The sequence below is a fragment of the Ophidiomyces ophidiicola genome (assembly GCF_022830035.1).
Source record: "Ophidiomyces ophidiicola strain CBS 122913 chromosome Unknown scaffold_2, whole genome shotgun sequence".
NCBI classification, from domain to species: domain Eukaryota; kingdom Fungi; phylum Ascomycota; class Eurotiomycetes; order Onygenales; family Onygenaceae; genus Ophidiomyces; species Ophidiomyces ophidiicola.
Window position 1 is genome coordinate 196,958 of NW_026054642.1, and position 20,881 is coordinate 217,838.

Below are 20,881 nucleotides of genomic sequence, written 5' to 3' on the forward strand. Positions count from 1 at the left end.
TCTAAAACTGTAATGTAGAAACAGTCAACTATGACTGCTATTATATTCTCTTGTCAATGTAGTGGATAGATATCTGGGACAGAATGGACATTTAATGAGTGAATGTCAATCACTAAGTGGTCTTTGACTATTTGCTGCCCATTTTTCATGATTCATCAGTATGCTATAAAGACTGAATAAGTGTACTTTGCATGATGTAGACTGTGTGTTATATGATCTTTGCAGTGAAGTTCATTAAATGTCTTGTCAATTATAGCTTCTTCTTATTTAGAAAAAGAATATTTTCTTACAGATTCTTGTGATTTAGCAGTGTCTTTAATTGAGATTCTCATTCATCAGTGTTGTGGAATGTTCATAAATATCTCTTTGTCTTTTCATACATTGTGATGAATCATGACTGCATCAGTCAGTTTTTGGATGTCTGATGATTTGCTGAATATAATGACTTCATTTGATAGCTTGATTTTCTCTAGTACTGATGTGATTAATTTTATTATTGACAGTTGTTGTGCTGATATGTGAGCTAAAGTTTCTGACATTGAAATATCAACATAATATGTAAAGTCTTTCTGAACTTTCTCTAGATATCTGATGCAGGCATGATGTTTAATAGTGTAGAGAGTATTGGTATTGTTTTCTAAAATAGCAAATGGAAGATTAGTCTGCATTACTTAATTATAGCATGTTAAAGTAGAGCATTGAGGATGAAAAATATAGTCTCTATCTGTTGATAGTGATTGTTGGTTCTGGATTTTAATTGGTAGTTCAATTCAAGAATGTGGTAAAATGTTCACAGTCAAGACAGTATACAATGTTCATTTTGGTTGATGATTAGATTTTGGAGTGACAGTCAGTCATGTGTGGGCATTATCTGCTCTTGCAAATATTGCACATCATTAAAGAAAATTAAGAATAATGCCTTCTGATGTCAGATTGTCAACTTCAATGAGTATGTTAACTGAAAGAATGTCAACAACTCAGGTCATTATCATGATGTGAATGATGATTTTATCATTTTTTGAGTTGAAATCTGAAAAGTGTAGTGAGAAGCATGCTGAGGCATGAAATATCAATTCCTCATCAATTCCACTAACAGACAATGATGTTAAATCTTGGATAATTATCATCAGATCCTGTTTCTGGAGAAATTTATAGTTAACTAATGTAGAGTTGCACTCTGAGTCAAGACAACAGACTGTTAGTTTGAAAGAGTTCTTAATGTAATCTTGCACTGTTGCATGTTTCCAGTGACAGAAGTTTCATTGTGTGTCTGAAATGAGATCAATGCATTACAACACCACTATATTATGTTCAGAACTAGTGAGGTAGACTGATGATTCACATGTATGTAGATGTTTGAAGAGCTGATTTCATGAAGAAAAGACTTCTTCACAATGATAGCAGATAGTGTGAGAATCAGCATTCATCTGATCTATTTCAGATTCTGAAAATGTGTTGTCTTCAGTGATAATTGAGTTTTCTTCTGATTCATATGAATAATCTTCATCAACATTTGTTGGGTCTGAATCTATTATATATGCTCATTGTGATCCTACTATATTATGAGATGAAGATGGTGGACTTCATTCAGTTGACTTGGACTGAAATTTTTGAAGCTGGTCATTTGGCCTTGTTCTCCATTGTTGATTATTTTGTGTGTGGCTGAACTATTTATAGAATCAACTAGTTGCATATGAGTGTCTCATATTTGATGCCTGAAATGTGATGGCTTTATAGAGAGATCAGTAGATAGATGTCATGTTATATTGATCAAATCAATTGACTTCTTTGTAAGTCAGCAGTTCATGAAAGACATTCATTGTTGTGCCTTCTAGTGATTCATCTATTGTGACTTATAGAGAAGTTTCAAGATGACATCATGCATGCAGTACAACTGCAAATTCTGAAGTGGTCAGTTCACATTGATGAGCTGCTGCTGTGATATCAGTGAGATAGACTGCTATTGACTTGTTGTTACAGATGTTCAGAACTGTGTAGTGAATGTTATCAAATTTTGCTTATGCTTGAGCTGATGAAATCTGGAAACATTTTTCAAGAACAAAGCATCAATCATGAATGTCAGCTGAATCTTGAATAAGAACTTTGCATGCAAGATTATTTAGCTCAACTGTTCATCAGATCATAACATTTTCATGAAGACATGAGTGCAATTCAGCTTCTATCTGCAGTGAGTCTTTAATCACTACTGCTGCTTTGATTCTAGTCATGAAAAGATAGACATCTTTAATTCAGATCTTTTCTTCTCAGTCTGCAATGTCTCTTTCTCAATGACATGGCATATCTGAATAGAAATAGCTGATATCAGTGATTTTCCAGTTTTGCTGAAGTATGAGATTGTTAGAGATAGAATGTTGGACTGATAAAACTGAAGTTGAAAGAGAAGTAGATGGTTCTCTGTGTAAGACTGCTAATTCTGAGTGTATAATTGTGTGCATATTTGCTGTTACTGCATCTATAATATGTTGCATATTCATGTCATTTGTATGAGCTGCACATTTCTCTAGGGCTTTAATTGATGGTTCTGAAGAATTGTCAGTGTTTGGGGGGTTTTGATCATTGGAGATCATGATTGCAATTGATTGTTGATTTTCTGTAGTTGTCTGGTCAAGAGATGGAAATTCATATGTTGTTGGGGTAGATAGTTTCTGCTGTATTTGGTTGAAAGTTGTTGATGAGACATTGTTTGAATTACTGCTTTTGAATGAAAAGTTCATCATCAAGTTAGTCAAGAGATTGCTTGAGAACTTGTTCAAGATGACTTACTTGCTTGATAGTGATGCTCTATAAGAAGATAGCTTTGTAACTATCATTGTGTTCTGAATGAATTTGCAAATTGCTGTTCTAATTATCAATGGATCAAGATTTCAGTCTGCTAAGTAAAAAATGTCAAAGAACTCTGATTCTGATCAAGTCAGTCATGAACTGTTCAGTGAAAGCACTTTAGAATTCTTTTTTGATATACAAGATTGATAAATGCTGAAGGCTTGAATTTGTGGTAATGATATCTTATTATTTTTGGTGATGAATTCTGCTAGGTGTCATGTGCCAAGTGAAATTACTTGAGAGCTAGAGTTACTTCAGCTATAGTTAATTATGTATTTAGCTGTTTGCAATACAGAATTAGGGAGAGACTCAATAATTGATTTGGTTTCATTTGCTGATTCCATTATTTCTCATTAAATATGTTTAGAGTTTGTGAGTATTTCAGTAAGATTTTTTAGAATTTTGAGCTGTTCTCAGAGTCCCCAATCAAGCAAGACATGCTATCAGTTTGTTATCTGATCTAACTGAGCTACAGAATGTCTGTGCAATTTTGGTTTTGTAGTAGAAGATGATTCTCCTATTTTCTTCCAGCTTTGTGAGTAAGCTTGAAGAGCTGACTAAGTAGCTAACTATTCTGATATTATGTACAGTAATGATTCCATGTCAAATACAGAGCTCTGGAAGAAGTGTCTAGAGCTCAAATTATCTGCAAAAAAAAAATCACTGATGATTATTAAATGAATGTTTATGATGTTGTTATTATCACTCTGGGTATTCAACCCCCTCTCAGCACAGAATTCAAGAGCATAATACTTCATTGAAAAAGCATATGAGATAACTCTCTCAATTGCTGTATGGTGTTCTGATTCTGGATTAACCAAAACCTCACTTAATTTTGCAGTAGCAAACAAAATATCAGGCCATGTTATAATAGCAGCATAGAGAGCCAAATCAACTTTTTGTTGATAAGCATGTATTCATTGCTTATCTTGCACCTCCATATAAGAAGCTATATTCACAGTTACCATTGGCATACATGATGGCTTCAACTCTGTAAGATTGAACTTATTAGCAATCTTCTCAATATAACTATTCTGGCACAGCCAAAGCTTCTGAGCATCTCTATTGCATAAGACACAGATATCTAGAAATCACTCTAGCTCTTCAATCTCTCAAAGTTCATAATGCATTCATAGATTCTTTAATAACTGCTCAAATGTTCCAACATTCTTTCTGTGATATAAAAATACTATGTCATTCATGTAAAAGAAAATAATAATATTCTTATCAATGAATAGACATGATTCTTCACAAATCTGACAGCATTTTAGTTCTCAGAGTGTTGAAGTGAGATCTTTGTACCAAAGTTGTGGAGATTCAGAGTGGTCATATAAGATATGTAGAATCTTTCAAACATCTCTTTTCTTACTGTAACTCTCTGCCAGTCTGCAATAAATAGATTTATTAAATGAAGCATTAATGAATGTATTAACAGTGTCAATCTGGAAGGTCTCCATTTCAAAATAAGCTGTTATAGCCATTAAAAGATGAAATATTTGCACAGTGAGAGTAATGACATAGATGTTATGTTTATTATTGATATTCAGATCTCCATGAAAAACAAGTCTTGTCTTATAACATTTCAAAAAACCATTAACATCAAATTTGTATGTATAAATTCATATTAAAGAAATTGGATGTATTTCTTCTGAGCTCTCTACTTCTTCAAAGCATTTCTTTGTTCATAGCTTCTTCATTTCCACATCCATGGTGGTCTTAAATCTGTCAGCATGTGAATGTTGCAACATTGAAAAATAATGCTTCAGAGACTTTGAAAGATTCTCTCTGTGAATTCTAGAATTCATAATTGTAAAAGCTGTTAAATAGTTTCTATAAAATGAATTCAATTGCACTGTTTGCTGCAGAATCACTGTATAAGCTGTTTGTCTGTCAATTTGATCTGCATTTTGACATCTTATTCTAGCACTTTGTCTAGAAGATGGAGATTGCTCATTTGAGCTTGCTCTGACTGAGTCATTCATCACTTCTGTGACAAAACAATTGACTGTCAAAATTCTGTCATTAGTGCTCATCATCTCTGTGACAGAATGATTGACTATTAATTGTTCATCATTTGTGCTCACTGTCTCTGTAGAGCTAGCAGCAGAAAGTGTAGTAGATGTTATATCTTCAGATAACTCAACTACAACACCACTCATCATCTTCATAACTTCTGTGACAGAATGATTGACTGTCAATGAAAGTTGATTCAGCATCTCTATTTCAGTTAATGATGTTGTTAAGTCATTCAGAAGAGATTGAATGTAGATGTTTGAAGCTGATGACTCTGATGTAGACTCTGATGTTAACAATGCATGTGTCTCTTCTGATTGATTAATTAGTGTCTTAGTCATTGTTTCTATTGATCTTATTAACTGATCAACAGTCTTGTGACTTTTATGTGGTGTCTTCTTCTCAGAGTCTTCATCTTTGCTGTCATGCTTGCTCAAGCTCATCTTGTTAATATCACTTACTTCAATGAAAGATATTGTATCTGGCACAATAAAGCTCTTCTGTAATGAAAGCTTGCTGCTAATCTCATTAGAATTAAATAATGTATCTTTGTTGAATATAACATCTCTCATTAATATAATCTTTCATTGTACTGAAATCCAAATGCAAAAAATATTCATTGATTTATATTTAATAAGATATTCAACTTCTGCTTTAGAAGTCAGCTTCTGATTTCTTCTGTATCATGCATTCTTAATTAAAGAATATGCTCTACAGTCAAAAACTCTTATATGTCTAATTTCAGTTAAAGAAGTTGCAGTTCAAAGATATTTCTCTAAGAATTCAAGAGAAGTGTTTCAATCAAGATCTTTAATCAGAATTCTGTTTAAAATATACACTGCAGCTTTGACACATTCTGGCCACAAATCCTCAGACAAATTGACTTCAATTCATATTGTACAAGCTGCCATCATTATTAAAGCTTCTGCATGTTCCACAGCTCTATTAAAGCTCCTGCATGTTCTGCAGCTCCATTTTGAGCCAGTGTGTAGGGTGCTGAACATTGAACAACTATATCATATGTTTGAGCCAAAGCTGTCAGTTCTGACTGCATAGAGGTTTCTCCATCAATTTAAATAGCCAAAATAGTCAATTGATATAAATTGAGAATTATCCTTATCATTTTTACTATGCATGTCAAACTTTTGGATTTTTGCTGCATCATTTCCATGTAGTGCAGATGGATATAATCACAATATAAGTGAACTGCCCATCTATCTCCATTATAATCTGAAGCAAACTGTATGAGATCAACAGATATCTTCATGAATGAATGTGTTGATCTTTCTGATGATGTTCTGTGTATAATTTGCTTTGCTTTTGAAAAAGCACAAGATCTGCACTTTACTGTTAGAGAACTCTGAGAGATCTTTTTAAATTTTATGTTGATAGACATTTTCAGAAGATGAGTCAGAGACTCTCTTTTTAGATGATTAAGTCTCAGATGTTAAATATTTATGATTTTCAGTGAACTGAAGATTAATACTGTGACTGATTTTTTAACTGAATCTCTGCTCAATGAAGCAGTAAAGACACTCTTCATTATACTGTCTGTTGCAATGTTAATAGATCTGTATTCAATGACCATTTTTCTTTCTTTAACAGTCAAATTGAACAAGATATCTCTTGTGTCAGTGTAGTAAACTGTAAGAGATTCATCATTCAAATAACAACTCTTCACATGCAGCAATCTGTGTGCTACTAGATTTGTATGAAAGTCAGAAATGTAGAGAATGTTCTTTAGTAATATCTTATCAGCATCTGCTAATGTTTGAATATAAACTTCAACATCACTGTATCTGTGAATTTTACAATGAGTATTTTCAACAAGCACAATATCTGAAGAATCAGTGTTTTAGTAGTTTTGAAATCTTGTAAAATCATTGCAAATATGTGCATCTGCACCCTCATCTAATATGAAGCTGTCCCATAATGAATAGAGTTCATATTTATCACTCATGTTAGTGGAGTTAAAAACCATTACAGAAGTGAAGATAGTTGGATTAGGAAATGTCTTGACAATGACTTTGTTAGTATCATCATCTGTCACATCATCTGAAGCACTAACTTCTTTAGTAGTATTCAAATTCTTCAATTTCTTTCAATTTGCAATCTTTTTCTTTAATTTTTTTTTGTTCACTGAATTCTTTGGTGCTTTCTTGACCTTATTATCAATTTTTGGATCTGGTTTTCAGTCTGTTGGTTGAATAAGTGAATTAAAATATGAACAGTACATTCAATCATGTTGCTCTCTGCAAAGACATGCAGAGTTCATACTTTCATTATTCTCTTTTAATGACTTATTTTGAACAATTTTTTCAGTGAAATATGCTGACAGCTTATTACTTTGACCTGGCTCAGTATCTTTCTTTAATAACTGTCAAAATATCTGAATATGTCTATAAACATTCAGCTCATGTTCCCAATTCAAATTCTCCTCAGTTAGAAGCTTAGATAGATATATATAGAAGAACTCTCTATAATTTGAAGAGATAGCTCTCAGAAATTGTTTCAAAACAAAAAATTTATGAATATATTCACACATATCATACACAGTCATCTGATTCAATGCTTCTTCATAATTCAGTAAATATGCTTCAATTGCTTGATTCTTTGACTCTTCTTTGAGAGTTTTGAATTTCTCTACTAGTCTAGCTTTCAATTGAGAAGTATTCACTGCATTTCTAGCATATAGAGTCTTCAGATGTTCTTTTGCAGTAGCTTCTATGTTATCTGATTTACTTATTGTAAGAATTTTCAGAGATGAATCTACACAGTCTCTTATTGTCTTCTATAGCTCTTGCATTGCTAAAACTCTCTTCTTTTAAGTTCTGTATCAATCTCTTTGCATATTTCTTGCATGTTTCATATTCACAGAAGTCACAGTTTCTTTGATTTTTTCAGAAGAAAGAAAATTCTCTATAACAGATTTCTGAAGTTCAAAATGCATTTCTTTTGTCAGATCAATATATGATCACAATTAATGAAGATTTGCTGAATGCTTGATGTCTTCAATTCATTCTTTTCAATTATCAGAATTATTCAGCATAACAACTCTTCTAGATGATTTATTCATTTTTAATTAATTATTAAAGTGAGACATTGACTCTAGATTATGGTTTTCTGTAGACTTAGATCAGTAAAAATTATATAGATGCATTAGATCTCCATAAACTCTGCAATTAAGATTTAAGCTTAAATAGAGGGTTCAATGTATGATCTCAAGATACTTAATAGTGATCTCTATTTGTATGAGTAACAAGAGTAAAATAAAGTATCTTGAATATATCTTTAGATAATAATCAAATTCTTGAAAGAGTCTGGGCTCATAACTATCAGACAACACAGAAGCACATGATGATTATGTGACTGAATGTCTATAATATTGCATCTAGATCTGCTCCTAACAAACAAGACAAGGATACTTATAGACAAACATGCTATAATCAAGACTATGGGAAAAACATATGAAAAACCCCTAGCAAACCTCCACCAGCCCAATAGTCAAAGATAATGAAATCAGTACCATGGTTGAGAAGAGGAGGTGGTGAACCTATGGTTCTCCAGTTCCTCCTTTGGAGACCTGGTCACCTGACAAGTCACCTGACTCCTGCTCAACAGATGGGAATTCCCTGTCCCTGCGGTCAGCAGAACTTCAACTCTGACTTGTTCACAGTATTCTGTATAGGATATAAGTTCATAAACTAGCGTATGAGGTCACCATTACTAAGCATCGAGTGAAGATTTAATCAGACCCAAACAAGCTAGTGCATTTCCTGTTAAGGCTTAGTCTCGATGGAGTACAGTATGTAGATGTTAAAATAACCAATGAGAGGTGCCCATTTAGCCCAGTTCTAAGATTTCTGGCTGGACCTTAGATAATCGGGCAATCATGGAAATGCCTACGCTAATCCGAAAGAAGATTAGTACCTTCTGGTTGTCAATTTCCAGAGTTCGTGCCCACTCACACCATTCGCCAATGCCTGAGAAATCTACCGTCGCCAGTTTTCACTGTTGTGGATGAGATTTCCTTCAAGCAATGGTGTTACCCAGCGACGACGAGGGGCAATCCTCAACAATGCGACAACCGGATGTGAAGGAAAAACAGCCAGCCCTGACTCCGAATCGGGAGGTAAATGATGGAGATTTTCAGGACCGAGACGCTCTGCAAAAGGGAAAAAAAGATTATAAAAGTGGTGAAGTGGAGAGTGATTCCTCCTCTCCTTCGCTACCTGATGAATCAGCCCCTCCTCCTCTTCCTAATGAGCCTATACCAGGACAAGTCGAAGACGATGGATGGGATGCTATGTGGGATGAAAATGCACAAGGGTACTATTTTTATAATCGCTTCACTGGAGTTTCCCAATGGGAGAATCCTCGGGTGCCAGATACCCAGCAAGGACCTCCTGGTGTAGAAAACAGCCAAGATGATGCGAAAGAAGATCGAAAGCCACAGCCACGTTCCCAGGTCGCAGGAGGTTATGATCCCGCCATTCATGGTGACTACGACCCAAATGCTTGGTATGCACAACCCCAAGCAGACGATTCCTCAGCGCCGGCCACCACCACAGATCCCGACGTCCTCTATACCGCCACTGGTGCATTTAATCGTTTCACGGGAAAATGGCAGCCTCTAGGTCTAACGCCGGAGAATTTTAATGATGAAAACAAAAGCCGCCGACAAATGAATGCATACTTCGACGTTGATGCCGCAGCTAATAGTCATGAGGGAAGAAGCCTCAAAGCAGAACGATCTGGAAAGAAATTAACAAAAAGGGAGCTAAAGGCATTCAAGGAAAAGAGAAGGGAAAAAAAGGAAGAAAAGAGGAGAGCCTGGTTAAGAGACTGAATGCCGCTTCGTATTCTTGCTTGTATAGTATGTACTAACAGTACATTTCCTTTTTCGTGGCACTTGCAGCCATTCCCACACAACAAATATGTGCTACATATACCCGGTGTTCTGGCGTTTGGAAACTACCTTATGATATGTATACCGGAGGGCGTTTCTCTTTGGCTTCACTACCTGATTGTCAATGCTATTTGAATGTTGTTTATCCATAAATACGCGGTTCTTCAAATGGCATATCTTACTGTCAGTAGTGACGGATGTAATTAAATTTCTATATCTTCACCGACCCTAGACTTCTTTTAAACACGATGGCTACTCTTCAACGACCTGCACTCTTATATGGAGTATAAACATGGGTCGGAATTCCTTGTTCATCACGTGATTAAAATTCTTCATCCAACAAATTTCTATTCATTGCTCAAATGAAGAGCAAGTTTAACACAATATTCAAGGAAATAATATTTATTTAATGGTCCATAAAAAGGTGAGTATCAAATATTTCACTCCTGTTATTTGCATTGCATACTCCCTAAAAAACACCCGTGAAAAATCCGAACTATGTTTTGTGTGCCCTGTCCCTTTGATGACTTTAATGCTATTAGCACCAATGGTAGTTTTCAAATGCCTCTAAAAGCCATTTGTACTGTTTTCGAAAACACTACTATCAATATCAACCCAAATAATTCTCCTTAATAAATATCCTTGTATGTATGTACAAAAGATTTTATGTTTAAAGCATATCTATCCACATTACCAGGCAACCAACTGGATTAGTACAAAAGTTATACTGAGACTCTTTCTTGTGAGATGAACAGTCGATAAGATTTGTGGTGTTTTTAAATAGTCCTTGGATAGTTGTGATTGATTATTTCGATTAGGTCTGTTGATACTATCAAAAAGTGGCACACAGCCTCTCGCTTCGGACAGGACTTGATAATATCCAGCTGTATTGATACGGGTGTATATTTAACACCGCATTTAAGATATCGCATTCAAGAATATTCCGCACATTGCCATTTGACGGACGAAGCGGAGATATACAGCGCGATGGCGTCCACAATTGCCTTATCTCTCGAAAATATCGATGACCTTATCTATGCCGCACGAGCTGGAGATCTAGAAGGTCTGCAGACAGATATTACAAGTCTAAGCCTACAGTACAATTGTCCCGTCGCTGCCATTGTCGAGTCTGCAATTGACAATGAAGATGAAAGCGAAGGGGGAACAGGTGCCTGTCTCTTGCATTGGCCAGCAGCCAACGGAAATATAGGTGAATGGGCCAAAACTGTTGCCTTGCAAAATTACTAACTCTATATGCGTAATAACTAATACTGTTGTACTTCTAACTAGAATTGCTAAATTACTTACTCTCAATCATTCGAAACACCCCCGACCAAGGGTTGTCTCTCGTCAACCACGCGAACTATTCCGGAAACACGCCTCTTCACTGGGCCGCCCTAAATACGCATCTAGAATGCGTCAAGGCATTGGCTTACGCCGGGGCTAGCATAGATGTCAAAAATGGTGTGGGGCATGACGCGGCTTTCCTGGCAGAACGGTCCGAATGGGGTACAACCGGTGGCGACGGGTTAGAAGAGATGGATGGAGAGGATACCGCAGCAGGTGCAACCGAAACTACACCGGAGCCCACGCGGCCAATGTCAAAGGCCATGCAGGTGGTCGAGTATCTCTTGACGTTTGATAGGAGCGGTGAACAGAAGGGAAGCGCTGATGTCTCGGCAGCGCAATCGCGGAATGATGGGAATTCTGATGGAATAGAGGGAGTTATTGAACATGAAACGAATTGAAAAAGAGCATTCTCATTGGCATAAGAATGATGTATTTTGTTATCCCCTTGGATCTTTCCAGGAAAGTGGTTGGTGCATTCTAGACGGCGTATTTTCGGGAGTCAAAACTACGGGAAGTGGAGCCTTCGGGCATTGAATAAAAAAGTCGGCACAAGATCAGTTGAATCCTAAACACAACCCTTTTACCAAAATTTTAATTGCGAACAAAAAAATAAAGCCAAGTGCAGGGCGATAGAGCGGTTGCAATATGGTGCTATCCCGTTATTTTGATGAGCATTATCAGCATAACTAGAATAGGAACATTGAGTGTTTGTACTCCGTAGAATCCAGGGGATTGCATTTGTTGACATGTGTCTCAAACACTTTCACTCCCACTCGGGCTGTGCAGGGTCACCTAGGGACTAGACGTCTGGGCACCGTGCCATGCTGTGAGTTGCATGGACACTTTGATTGAAGACAACACTATCAATAGTATTAATTCAATATCGCGCAGTTGAGTACTACATCAGTCATTTGAGCCATTGATACATACATCATAATCATAAAAAAGAAAAACACCAGGAAACTAGCATATCAATCTTCAAGAAAGCACTTGGAACTCAAAACATGGTGGGTATAAGAGAAAAGTGCGAGCTATAGTACAAGGAACAAAATGGCAACGTGGAAGGAAGGAATTATGATGCGCTGAGCTCGGGTTCTGTAAAGCGTGCCGTCACCATATTTCTGATAAAACTTTCTTTAGGAGTTCTACGCCGAACATCTGAGCTTGCCGCCCCACCGCGCCCTTCATCTAACGCTTGACGAATGGTCAACGATTTTTCCTGGGCCTTTTTGGCTTGGCCGGTGGCTTGTCCGATTTCATATGTCACCGCATCCAGTCCAACTTTAAAAACCTTGTCTCGCCATATAACGGTCGTTCCGCCATAGAAACTCCAGATCCATATTGGAAATGCTAAAGCCTCTCTTCCGAGCCAGGCAAACAGCCAATCTCGAAATGGCCTGCGGGCGAACCACGATTTTGGCAAAGGGCGAGCAAATGATGGAGTATGCTCGTCAACTTCAACCGTGACACCAGAGTGCAGCCTTAGGTATACAGTCCAGTCTGTTACCATCCATACCAAGATACTGACAAACCAAATGGAAACGAAAGCTGACCAGTTCCCAAGGTAAGAGCAGTATTCGGGATAACGAGCAGGAATCGAAGTTGTTAAGCCAAAGGCAAGATACAGTGAGCAAAGAAATGATTCTGTGCCGGGCTCGACGAGCGTCGCAAGCAATACGGTGAATTTACGCACGCGAAGCCATCGCACACGCCGATCAACATAGGAAGCGACACTCATTCCGCTCATTGGTTGGATAGCCATATCCCCAAACGCGAGATCATGTTTCCCCCATTTTTCATGAAGTTCCGCCTCTTGAAAAACACGCGCGTTCCAGAGGCGGTCGCCTATTAGATGGTCTTCGCAAATATTATCAGAAAAGTAATCGATGCCAGGTCTCCTATTAACTCTTTTCGCGTGTTTAGGCGGCGTGGAGGTAATGTAATTTAAATGGGAACGTCGAAACATGGCTGATTTGCCAATGATACAGGGGGCAATGAGTACAGTGTTGATAGCAGCGTACATTTTCGGGTGGGACGATGCAAGGAAGAGCTCTTCAAGACGACCCCCAGCGCGTGATAATAGAGAACCGGCGGTTGAGAAGTCCTTATCTCGGCTATTGGTATTTCCCATTGGCTGTCCGGATGATACGGCTGATTTCTCGTCAGGGCAGTGCAGAGGAACATCAACGACTATCGGTAAATGATGCACGAATTTGAACTTTTGGCCGCCATTTATTTTCGGATTTAAGCCACAAAGTCTGTCTACCATTCTGCCGCACACTCCTTTGCTTAGCCATATGTTGCAATCCATAATCCATACAATGTCGCCCTTCGCCTCTCGATAAGCCCGACTCATATTCCTGATTTTCGGATTCGGCCCAAGTTCGGTGTACTCATAGGGCGGTTCAATAAATACGCGCGCATCAGCGTCGGGGAAGTCTTGAAGGACCCTCATCACAATGGTATACGCCGGGTCTTGTATCGATGATACGCAGAAGTATATCGTTAGCTTATCGCGAGGGTAGTCCTGGCGTATACTGGCAGCGAGACAGTCATAAAGGAAGGGTTCGATGCCCTTGACCGGGCGAATAATCGTGACATGGGGGATATCGGTATGGGGGAGCGCGGTAGTCGAGATGGCTTTTTGTGGGGCTTTGGAATAGTGGCGCTGTCTGATATTTTTTATTAGTCTCAGAAGAGTACTGTCATTTCTCGGGGTAGAGAAAAGGGTGATAATCGCAAATAATACTCACAGCTGAACATATCCAATCCAGCACACCAAAGTGACAATCGAATACCAGGTGATGGCAACCCAACCCACAACAACAAGCCACGCTGGCTGCCCGCACTGAAAGCCAGCCGAGTTGGGCCCGAGAGGAGCTCTCTCCGCCAACATCAGTCGACGTTTAACATATGAAGCGATGAATTTCCAGAAGGTGTGTACAAGGGGATGGCAAGAGGTCCAAAAATTAAAAAATGACTGATGGTAGCTCTCGGGCAGCCACTTAACATTCCACGTCTGGGCGGATGTCAGATCACGTGGACGCGTGCAACTAGCGTGCTAAGTCTTATTAGGAGCATAGTGTCTGGGGAGTAGGTGAGAACTGCAAAAGAACCCGCGAGACACTGCTGGAAGAAGAGCCAGCTGTTTCTTGATGTTTTGTTTGTGGTGTTCGGCACTTAAGCACTGGTCTGCAGAGATGTCTTGTTGAGATGAAACCATGTTTCACAATTTCACCCTTCTCCTTCCCTAATGCGAAGCTAGAGACTTGTCCTTAAAACCTCAATTGAGATAGGGTTTCAAGTCAATTTTACACTGGCTAAAGGTAAAAATGAAGTCAAGGGTTTACTCCGTGCTGCCATAGTTAGTTATTCTCCCCATGGTCGACGTTCGTTATTCAAGTTACCACACCCCACTTCAGTCACCACAGCAAAGGAAGGAGGATGCAGAGGCCGGGCATTCACGCTGTGGAGAGCTGGCGACTTTAATTTTGAGAATAAACACGAGACTCTGGGGTGTGAAGTGCCAGTTCGTACGGAGTACCCCCTACAGGCCAGAACAGAATTACTACCCCAGGCAGAAGAACTCGGGCTCAGCGGCACAATACGGTGGATACTCTAGCAATGACCAAACACAAGGCGAAGTCCCTCGGTGCTGACCAGCTTTTAATCATTGCTTCGAGCAAGCATCACGGGCCATGTGGTCAAGAAGTGTCATAGCGTGCATGCCTCCATACATATACGACCGGGCCAAGGAAAATACCTTGTTTTTTTTTCTTTGTATCGGGTGGACTTGCGGTACTTGGAAGCCGGCAGCACGCGCAGGATACGATTTGAATATAGCGCAGCCTTGGGTCTATGATTTCTCGGAGTTCTGGAGAGAACGCCGTTGTGTACGGAGTAGACCAGCAGAACCGGAGGATTTCTACCTTTTAGCTAAACAGGCTCCGGATGATTTTGAGAAGCGAGCTCGGGACATAATTCTCTCACTGAGCAGTTTGGTGTGGCCCGGCTGAATGCCTGGCGCGGAGCGGCTTTTAGTGGGCGAGGAAAGGGACGGCACAGCCTCCATGCCAGTCCCTGTGTGGCGCAAGCTCGCCCTGTGAGACGCCGCGATTGGCCAGCGGTGCGCGCCACACTGCGACCAGCACCAGCCTGCCCCACCTTCCCTTTTTCCTTTTCTGTCCGGAGCTTATTTGCACGACCGCCAAGTCGCAGCCCGCTCGTCGTCGTCGTTGTCGGTGGCCTGGTGGTCGCCATCACCACCGCAGTTTTCAGCTTCAGCTTCAGCTTCCGCCCCATCCTCATCCGTTACCTGTTCTGTGGAGTGATGGGCAGTGCTGCGGACACACCAGCGCCAGCCGTGTCGAGTTTAGCCCGTCAGTTGGTCGTGCCAGCGAATACTCAGGCCCAAGCATCTTATAAACCGCCCCAACTAACCCTCTTCTGCACGAATCACCCACCAACAGCTTTTGGGTGGCTGCCAATGGGATCCCAGTTTTGGTGCCGCGATCCTTGCAGCGTCACTGCACGAGACATGGGGGTATCTACTTTACTGGTACTTCGCTCGCTGGCCATATCTAACGTCATCGGAGGTCCTTCTTTGTTCCTCGTGCTACGGAGTACTCCGTACTCTTGCTGTGCTGTAATATTGCCAGCTCTCACATCCCCGCACGCACTCGAAATTCGCTGATAGTGTTACATGTCGCGTATGCAACATAATAATGTGCTCGGTCGACTAGTAGTTAGTTGCCGCGCTGCGGGAAACACACGTTCAATCTACCGGGCGTCCTGTTTTTGGTTCAGATCCCGGACGCGGAATTTCCTGAGGAATGGAAACTTCGAATTCAGCCGAAAACTTTGATCTACCGGCTTTGGCCAGGCTGCTCTAGGATGCCGGCTCGCCTGTTGTTGACTTCATTTCCCCCCGAGGTTCAGCTCTCTTTACTCACCCTGGCATCCGTACGCGATGCCCCCAATATTTTGTATGAGGCATTTTATTTTTCTCTTCATGCATGGCCTCGCATCCCGCTTGTTCGATCAATGGAATTTTGATTGATTGGTAGCGGTGTTTCTCGCTACTCACCACGTTCCTTTCGCTCGGCATATGGCCTGCGGATTGTAAATTAGCCTGTAGAACCCTTTCCAGGAATCTCGATCGCGGGCAGTGCCAGTCTATGTTTCACTATATAAACTCCTGCAGCGAGGAGAGTGCCATTTTTTTTACCATTTAATTTTCTCCTCTATTTTTCCCCCTTTTTCTGAGTGACGAATATTCATCAAAACTTGCGCATCGTCAGCGCCGGTATGGGCGACGAAAAGGAGAGCGGGTCGCGCGTTCACTACGCTGATAAAGATGCGATCCGGCCCGAAAATCCACGCCGATCTTTGAATCGCAAAGGCTCAACTTCTTCCCTTTCTATTCGATCTGCTCATAGTCGCGTTGTTCCCCCCGAAGCAGTCCTTCCGATCACATATAGAACACTGTGCGTCACCTTATCCTGGCATACTCTCTTTGGACTTGTCTTATCGAATTCCCAACTAGATCTTACAATGTCGACGAATCTCTCAAGAAGGACCCTCAACAGGTTACCGACAAAGATAGCGCAGAGCGTTTACGTGGTACGCCAGTTTTTGTTCTAGCTGACTATTCTTTGGGGGCGCTATCCTGACATGATCCATGAAGGGATTTCTGACCTCGATTGGCACATGATATCAATCGATGAAATCGCCAGGAGACTCTCAACCTCAATACATCAAGGGTTATCAGTTGAGCAAGCCCAGCGTCGTATCGCGGAATATGGCAAGAATGCGCCAACGCCACCACGTACAGAATGGTTTCGAAAAATAATGGGTTACTTTTTTGGAGGATTCGGCGTTCTTCTGTTTATCGGTTGTATTCTGGTATTTGTTGCATGGAAACCTTTAGGAGATCCTCCTGCTTTAGCCAACCTGGCTCTAGCCATCGTTCTTGGCGCTGTTTTCTTGATCCAGGCCGGTTTCAATGCATGGCAGGATTATTCGTCTTCTAGGGTCATGGCTTCTATTAAAACAATGCTGCCGGATGACTGCAGGGTGATTCGAGATGGCGAAGCAAGTATGAAGTCTGCTCTTCACCTCGTTCCTGGCGATGTCATCAAAATCAAGCAAGGCAACAAACTTCCTGCCGATGTTCGACTGATCGAAACATCTCCGGATTTGAAGTTTGACCGTTCAATCCTAACGGGTGTGTTAAATTGTCCCAGAACATTTCCTTCGTTCCTTAACTTACATTCGTCCATAGGTGAATCCGAGCCCGTTAATGGTACTGTTGAGTCTACTGACAAGAATTATTTGGAGACCCATTGTATTGGACTTCAAGGGACCCACTGTGTAGCCGGGACGGCTACTGGTATCTGTGTTGCAACTGGCGATAACACGATATTCGGCCGAATCGCTGGGTTAACCAATAAACCCCGGCATGAGTTTACTCCCATACAGAAGGAAATTCTACGCTTTGTCTTGATCATTGTCAGCTTCATTGCAAGTGTAGTTATCATTGTCATCATACTTTGGTTAGTTTTCACATTACCAATGCGATTCATATCGAGAACTAATGTGGTATTACAGGTCCGCTTGGCTGCGAAAATACCACCCAGATTGGATAGACGTTTCGTTGCTTATTGTTAACTGTGTTAGTGTCGGTATTGCGTTTGTCCCAGAAGGTCTACCTGTTGCAGTTGCAATGAGTCTTACAATCGGAGCCAATATCATGAGGAAGAACAAAATCCTCTGCAAGTCTCTTGCAACAGTTGAGACTTTAGGTGCTGTTACCGTTATTTGCTCCGATAAAACGGGTACTCTGACTAAAGTACGTGATCTCCATAATTTCCCCATACTCTCATTTCCTAATATATGGGATTCTAGAACGAGATGTATGTCACCGATTCCTTTGCAGGAGGGCAGGAATATAAAGCCGACGATGCCAAAGAAGGGTTGTTCAGAGGCAAGGACGATGATGACACTTCAAACCAAGCGTTGGAGAGTCTTCGTGTTTCAGGAGCGCTGTGTAATGCTGCTGAATTCGATGCCACTACAACCAAGCTTCCGGCTGGTATGATGAAAATATATGGTGATCCCACTGATCAAGCCATTTTGAGATTTTCTGAAACTCTATCATCGGTACAAGACCTTAAAACGAGCTGGAAGAAGGTCTTCGAGATCGCTTTTAATAGCAAAAACAAATTCATGATTCGTGTCATGTCTCCATTCATGCCAGGAACCACAGCAACCCACTCTGATGAAATGTATGTTGGCAGAATTTTATTTTGATAACTTTTTTTCGATTACTGATTGCACTTGTAGGAATCTGTGGATTAAGGGTGCCCCCGAAGTTCTCCTTTCTCGCTGCAGCACAGTTCTTCAAGATGATGGCTCAGTGAAGCATATGTCTTCTACTGATCGACATGAAATTGAACAGATCAAAGACAGATGGTCCGGTGATGGCAAGCGGGTTATCTTAGTTGCTCAGAGGGTTATCTCTGGAGACATTTTACCAAGCCTACAATCAGCAAAAGCCGAGAGAGTAGTATTAGATATCGCAAGGGAGGACCTTACATTTATCGGACTTTGGGGTTTGATTGATCCTATTGTATGCCCAATATTATATCTCGTCTTATTTTGACATTTTGCTAACTAACGAGGTTAGAGAGACGAAATCCCCGGTGTAATTGAGACTCTTCGTACTGCCGGTATTCGGGTTATGATGGTATTTCCATCTTTCTGATGAAGGGAATTTACTTCCGCTAACTACTCTCCAAGGTGACCGGTGATTTCAAGCTCACTGCGCAAGCTATCGCAAAAGACTGCGGAATTATTAGGAGTGCGCCAGCCTTGGTACACAGCATTGAAAATCTCGAGCGGGACCATGAAAAACCAGCCCTCTCTACTAACAATGACTCACTCCGCTCCATTACGATTAGCGGCCCAGAACTTATTACACTCAACGATACCCAATGGGACCAACTATGCAGATATGAAGAAATTGTCTTCGCACGTACTACCCCAGAGCAAAAACTACGAATTGTCAAAGAATTCCAATCTCGCGATCAGACAGTTGCCATGACGGGTGACGGAGTAAACGATGCTCCCGCCTTGAAGGCCGCTGATGTTGGCGTGGCGTTGGGTAGTGGCTCTGATATTGCGATCGAGGCTTCCGACATGGTTCTTTTGGACTCTTTTTCCGCTATTGTTGAAGCTGTGAAGTATGGCCGCTTGACATTTGGTAGGTTTATGGTATCTAAAACTGTCATTATGGTCGCTAACTAATTTTTGCAGATAATCTGAAGAAAACGATCATCTATCTTCTTCCTGCTGGTAGCTTTAGTGAATTTTGTACGTCGATCCTCAGGTCTATAATGTTTCCTAGAAAAACGCTAAGATCTCCTTTTCCTAGGGCCTGTCATGGCGAATGTTGCTCTTGGTGTCCCACAAGTGCTATCATCCTTTTTGATGGTAAGATACCTCTTCTATCGATATTGTATTCATAATGCTAACTCTTTGAATTATAGATTATTATTTGGTTAGGAACCCCACAAAAGCACTATTGCTTTTTAACTTTGCTAATATATACTGCTTTTAGTTTGTTCACCGATGCGGGTGGTGCCATTACCCTCGCATATGAAAAACCTGAGATGGATGTGCTTCTTCGACCACCACGCAATGCGAAGAAAGATCGGCTTGTCAATGCGAGATTTATCCTCCATGCATATGGGTTTGTTGGCATCTACGAATGTCTACTTTCATTCGTAATGGCTTTTTGGTATATGTCGGTATGCTATAACCTAATCCGTGCCTCTGCTCCCGGTCTCAGTAGACTCACCCCTATTTGTTAGCGACGTGGAGTACCATTCAGTGCCTTGGTTTTGAAATTCGGCAACTTGGATCCTAAGTATGATCCTGCTTATGTGGCCAAGATCACAAACCATGCATCCTCGATCTATTTCGTAAACTTGGTGGTGATTCAATTTTTCAATTTACTTGCAACTAGGACGAGGCGTCTCAGTATCTTCCAGCAACCACCATTGTTCAATAAAGAAACACAAAATCCATTGCTTTTCATGGCAATGGTGTGGTCTCTTTTCATTGTTTTCATATGTAAGTTATCTTTCAAGTTCAAGTCGACTTGTTCACTCGTTCAGCTTTTGTCGGGTGTTATTGTTGCTAACGCTTTTCTAGTCTGCTACATTCCGGGCATCCAAAATACTGTTGATACTACGTCTGTTCCGGTAGAGCATTTCTTCCTTCCAGTCGCTTTCGGTCTTGGAATTCTTCTTCTAGATGAGACAAGGAAGTATTGTGTTCGACGCTGGCCAAAGGGTATACTAGCAAGATTAGCATGGTAAAAGCACCGGTAGCATTGTCACGATTGCCATGGGATGAGTGCGGTGAATGTATGTAGATACTAGACTGCAAAGCGACTCTAGGTTGAACCTAATCGCTTGGGGACCTACACAATCGCGAATTGAGGTTCACAAACCGCGATAGTCGGCTCCACACGGATTTTTGGGCATGCATATCTTCATAGAAATCCTTTCAAACATAATAAATAGGCTCAATTCATTTTCTGGAAACAATACTCCGAACCTATTCTAACTGCATTTATTGCTCGATAAACACCTTGACTTACGCCTAAACCATCCGGACTTCTTCGGAAACACTAATTCTCCCATAACGAGCTCTAGGTATGTACCCTAGGGAAACTTCACCAGCACTTAGTAACCGTTT

The 20,881-nt window shown here is 40.5% G+C and overlaps 4 protein-coding genes across 4 annotated transcripts; 3 read left to right on the forward strand and 1 right to left on the reverse strand.

Moving 5' to 3' along the window:
• Positions 1-8,896: 8,896 nt before the first annotated feature.
• LOZ57_000673 (uncharacterized protein) lies at positions 8,897-9,706 on the forward strand (the record flags this gene model as incomplete). The annotated part of the gene is made up of 1 exon (XM_049249771.1): positions 8,897-9,706. The coding sequence occupies one exon, from the start codon at positions 8,897-8,899 to the stop codon at positions 9,704-9,706; it is 810 nt and encodes a 269-aa protein (XP_049110931.1).
• A 1,047-nt stretch (positions 9,707-10,753) lies between these two features.
• On the forward strand, positions 10,754-11,514 carry YAR1 (ankyrin repeat-containing protein; the record flags this gene model as incomplete). The annotated part of the gene is made up of 2 exons (XM_049249772.1): positions 10,754-10,976; positions 11,057-11,514. 2 exons carry the CDS (start codon positions 10,754-10,756, stop codon positions 11,512-11,514), a joined length of 681 nt encoding a protein of 226 aa, XP_049110932.1.
• A 674-nt stretch (positions 11,515-12,188) lies between these two features.
• On the reverse strand, positions 12,189-13,825 carry HSX11 (Ceramide glucosyltransferase; the record flags this gene model as incomplete). The annotated part of the gene is made up of 2 exons (XM_049249773.1): positions 12,189-13,784; positions 13,820-13,825. 2 exons carry the CDS (start codon positions 13,823-13,825, stop codon positions 12,189-12,191), a joined length of 1,602 nt encoding a protein of 533 aa, XP_049110933.1.
• Positions 13,826-16,423: 2,598 nt separating this feature from the next.
• On the forward strand, positions 16,424-20,499 carry LOZ57_000676 (uncharacterized protein; the record flags this gene model as incomplete). The annotated part of the gene is made up of 15 exons (XM_049249774.1): positions 16,424-16,602; positions 16,662-16,738; positions 16,803-17,342; positions 17,400-17,670; positions 17,726-17,966; positions 18,023-18,402; positions 18,461-18,746; positions 18,804-18,863; positions 18,917-19,379; positions 19,433-19,489; positions 19,551-19,609; positions 19,666-19,676; positions 19,737-19,926; positions 19,990-20,251; positions 20,333-20,499. 15 exons carry the CDS (start codon positions 16,424-16,426, stop codon positions 20,497-20,499), a joined length of 3,243 nt encoding a protein of 1,080 aa, XP_049110934.1.
• Between the last annotated feature and the right edge of the window lie 382 nt (positions 20,500-20,881).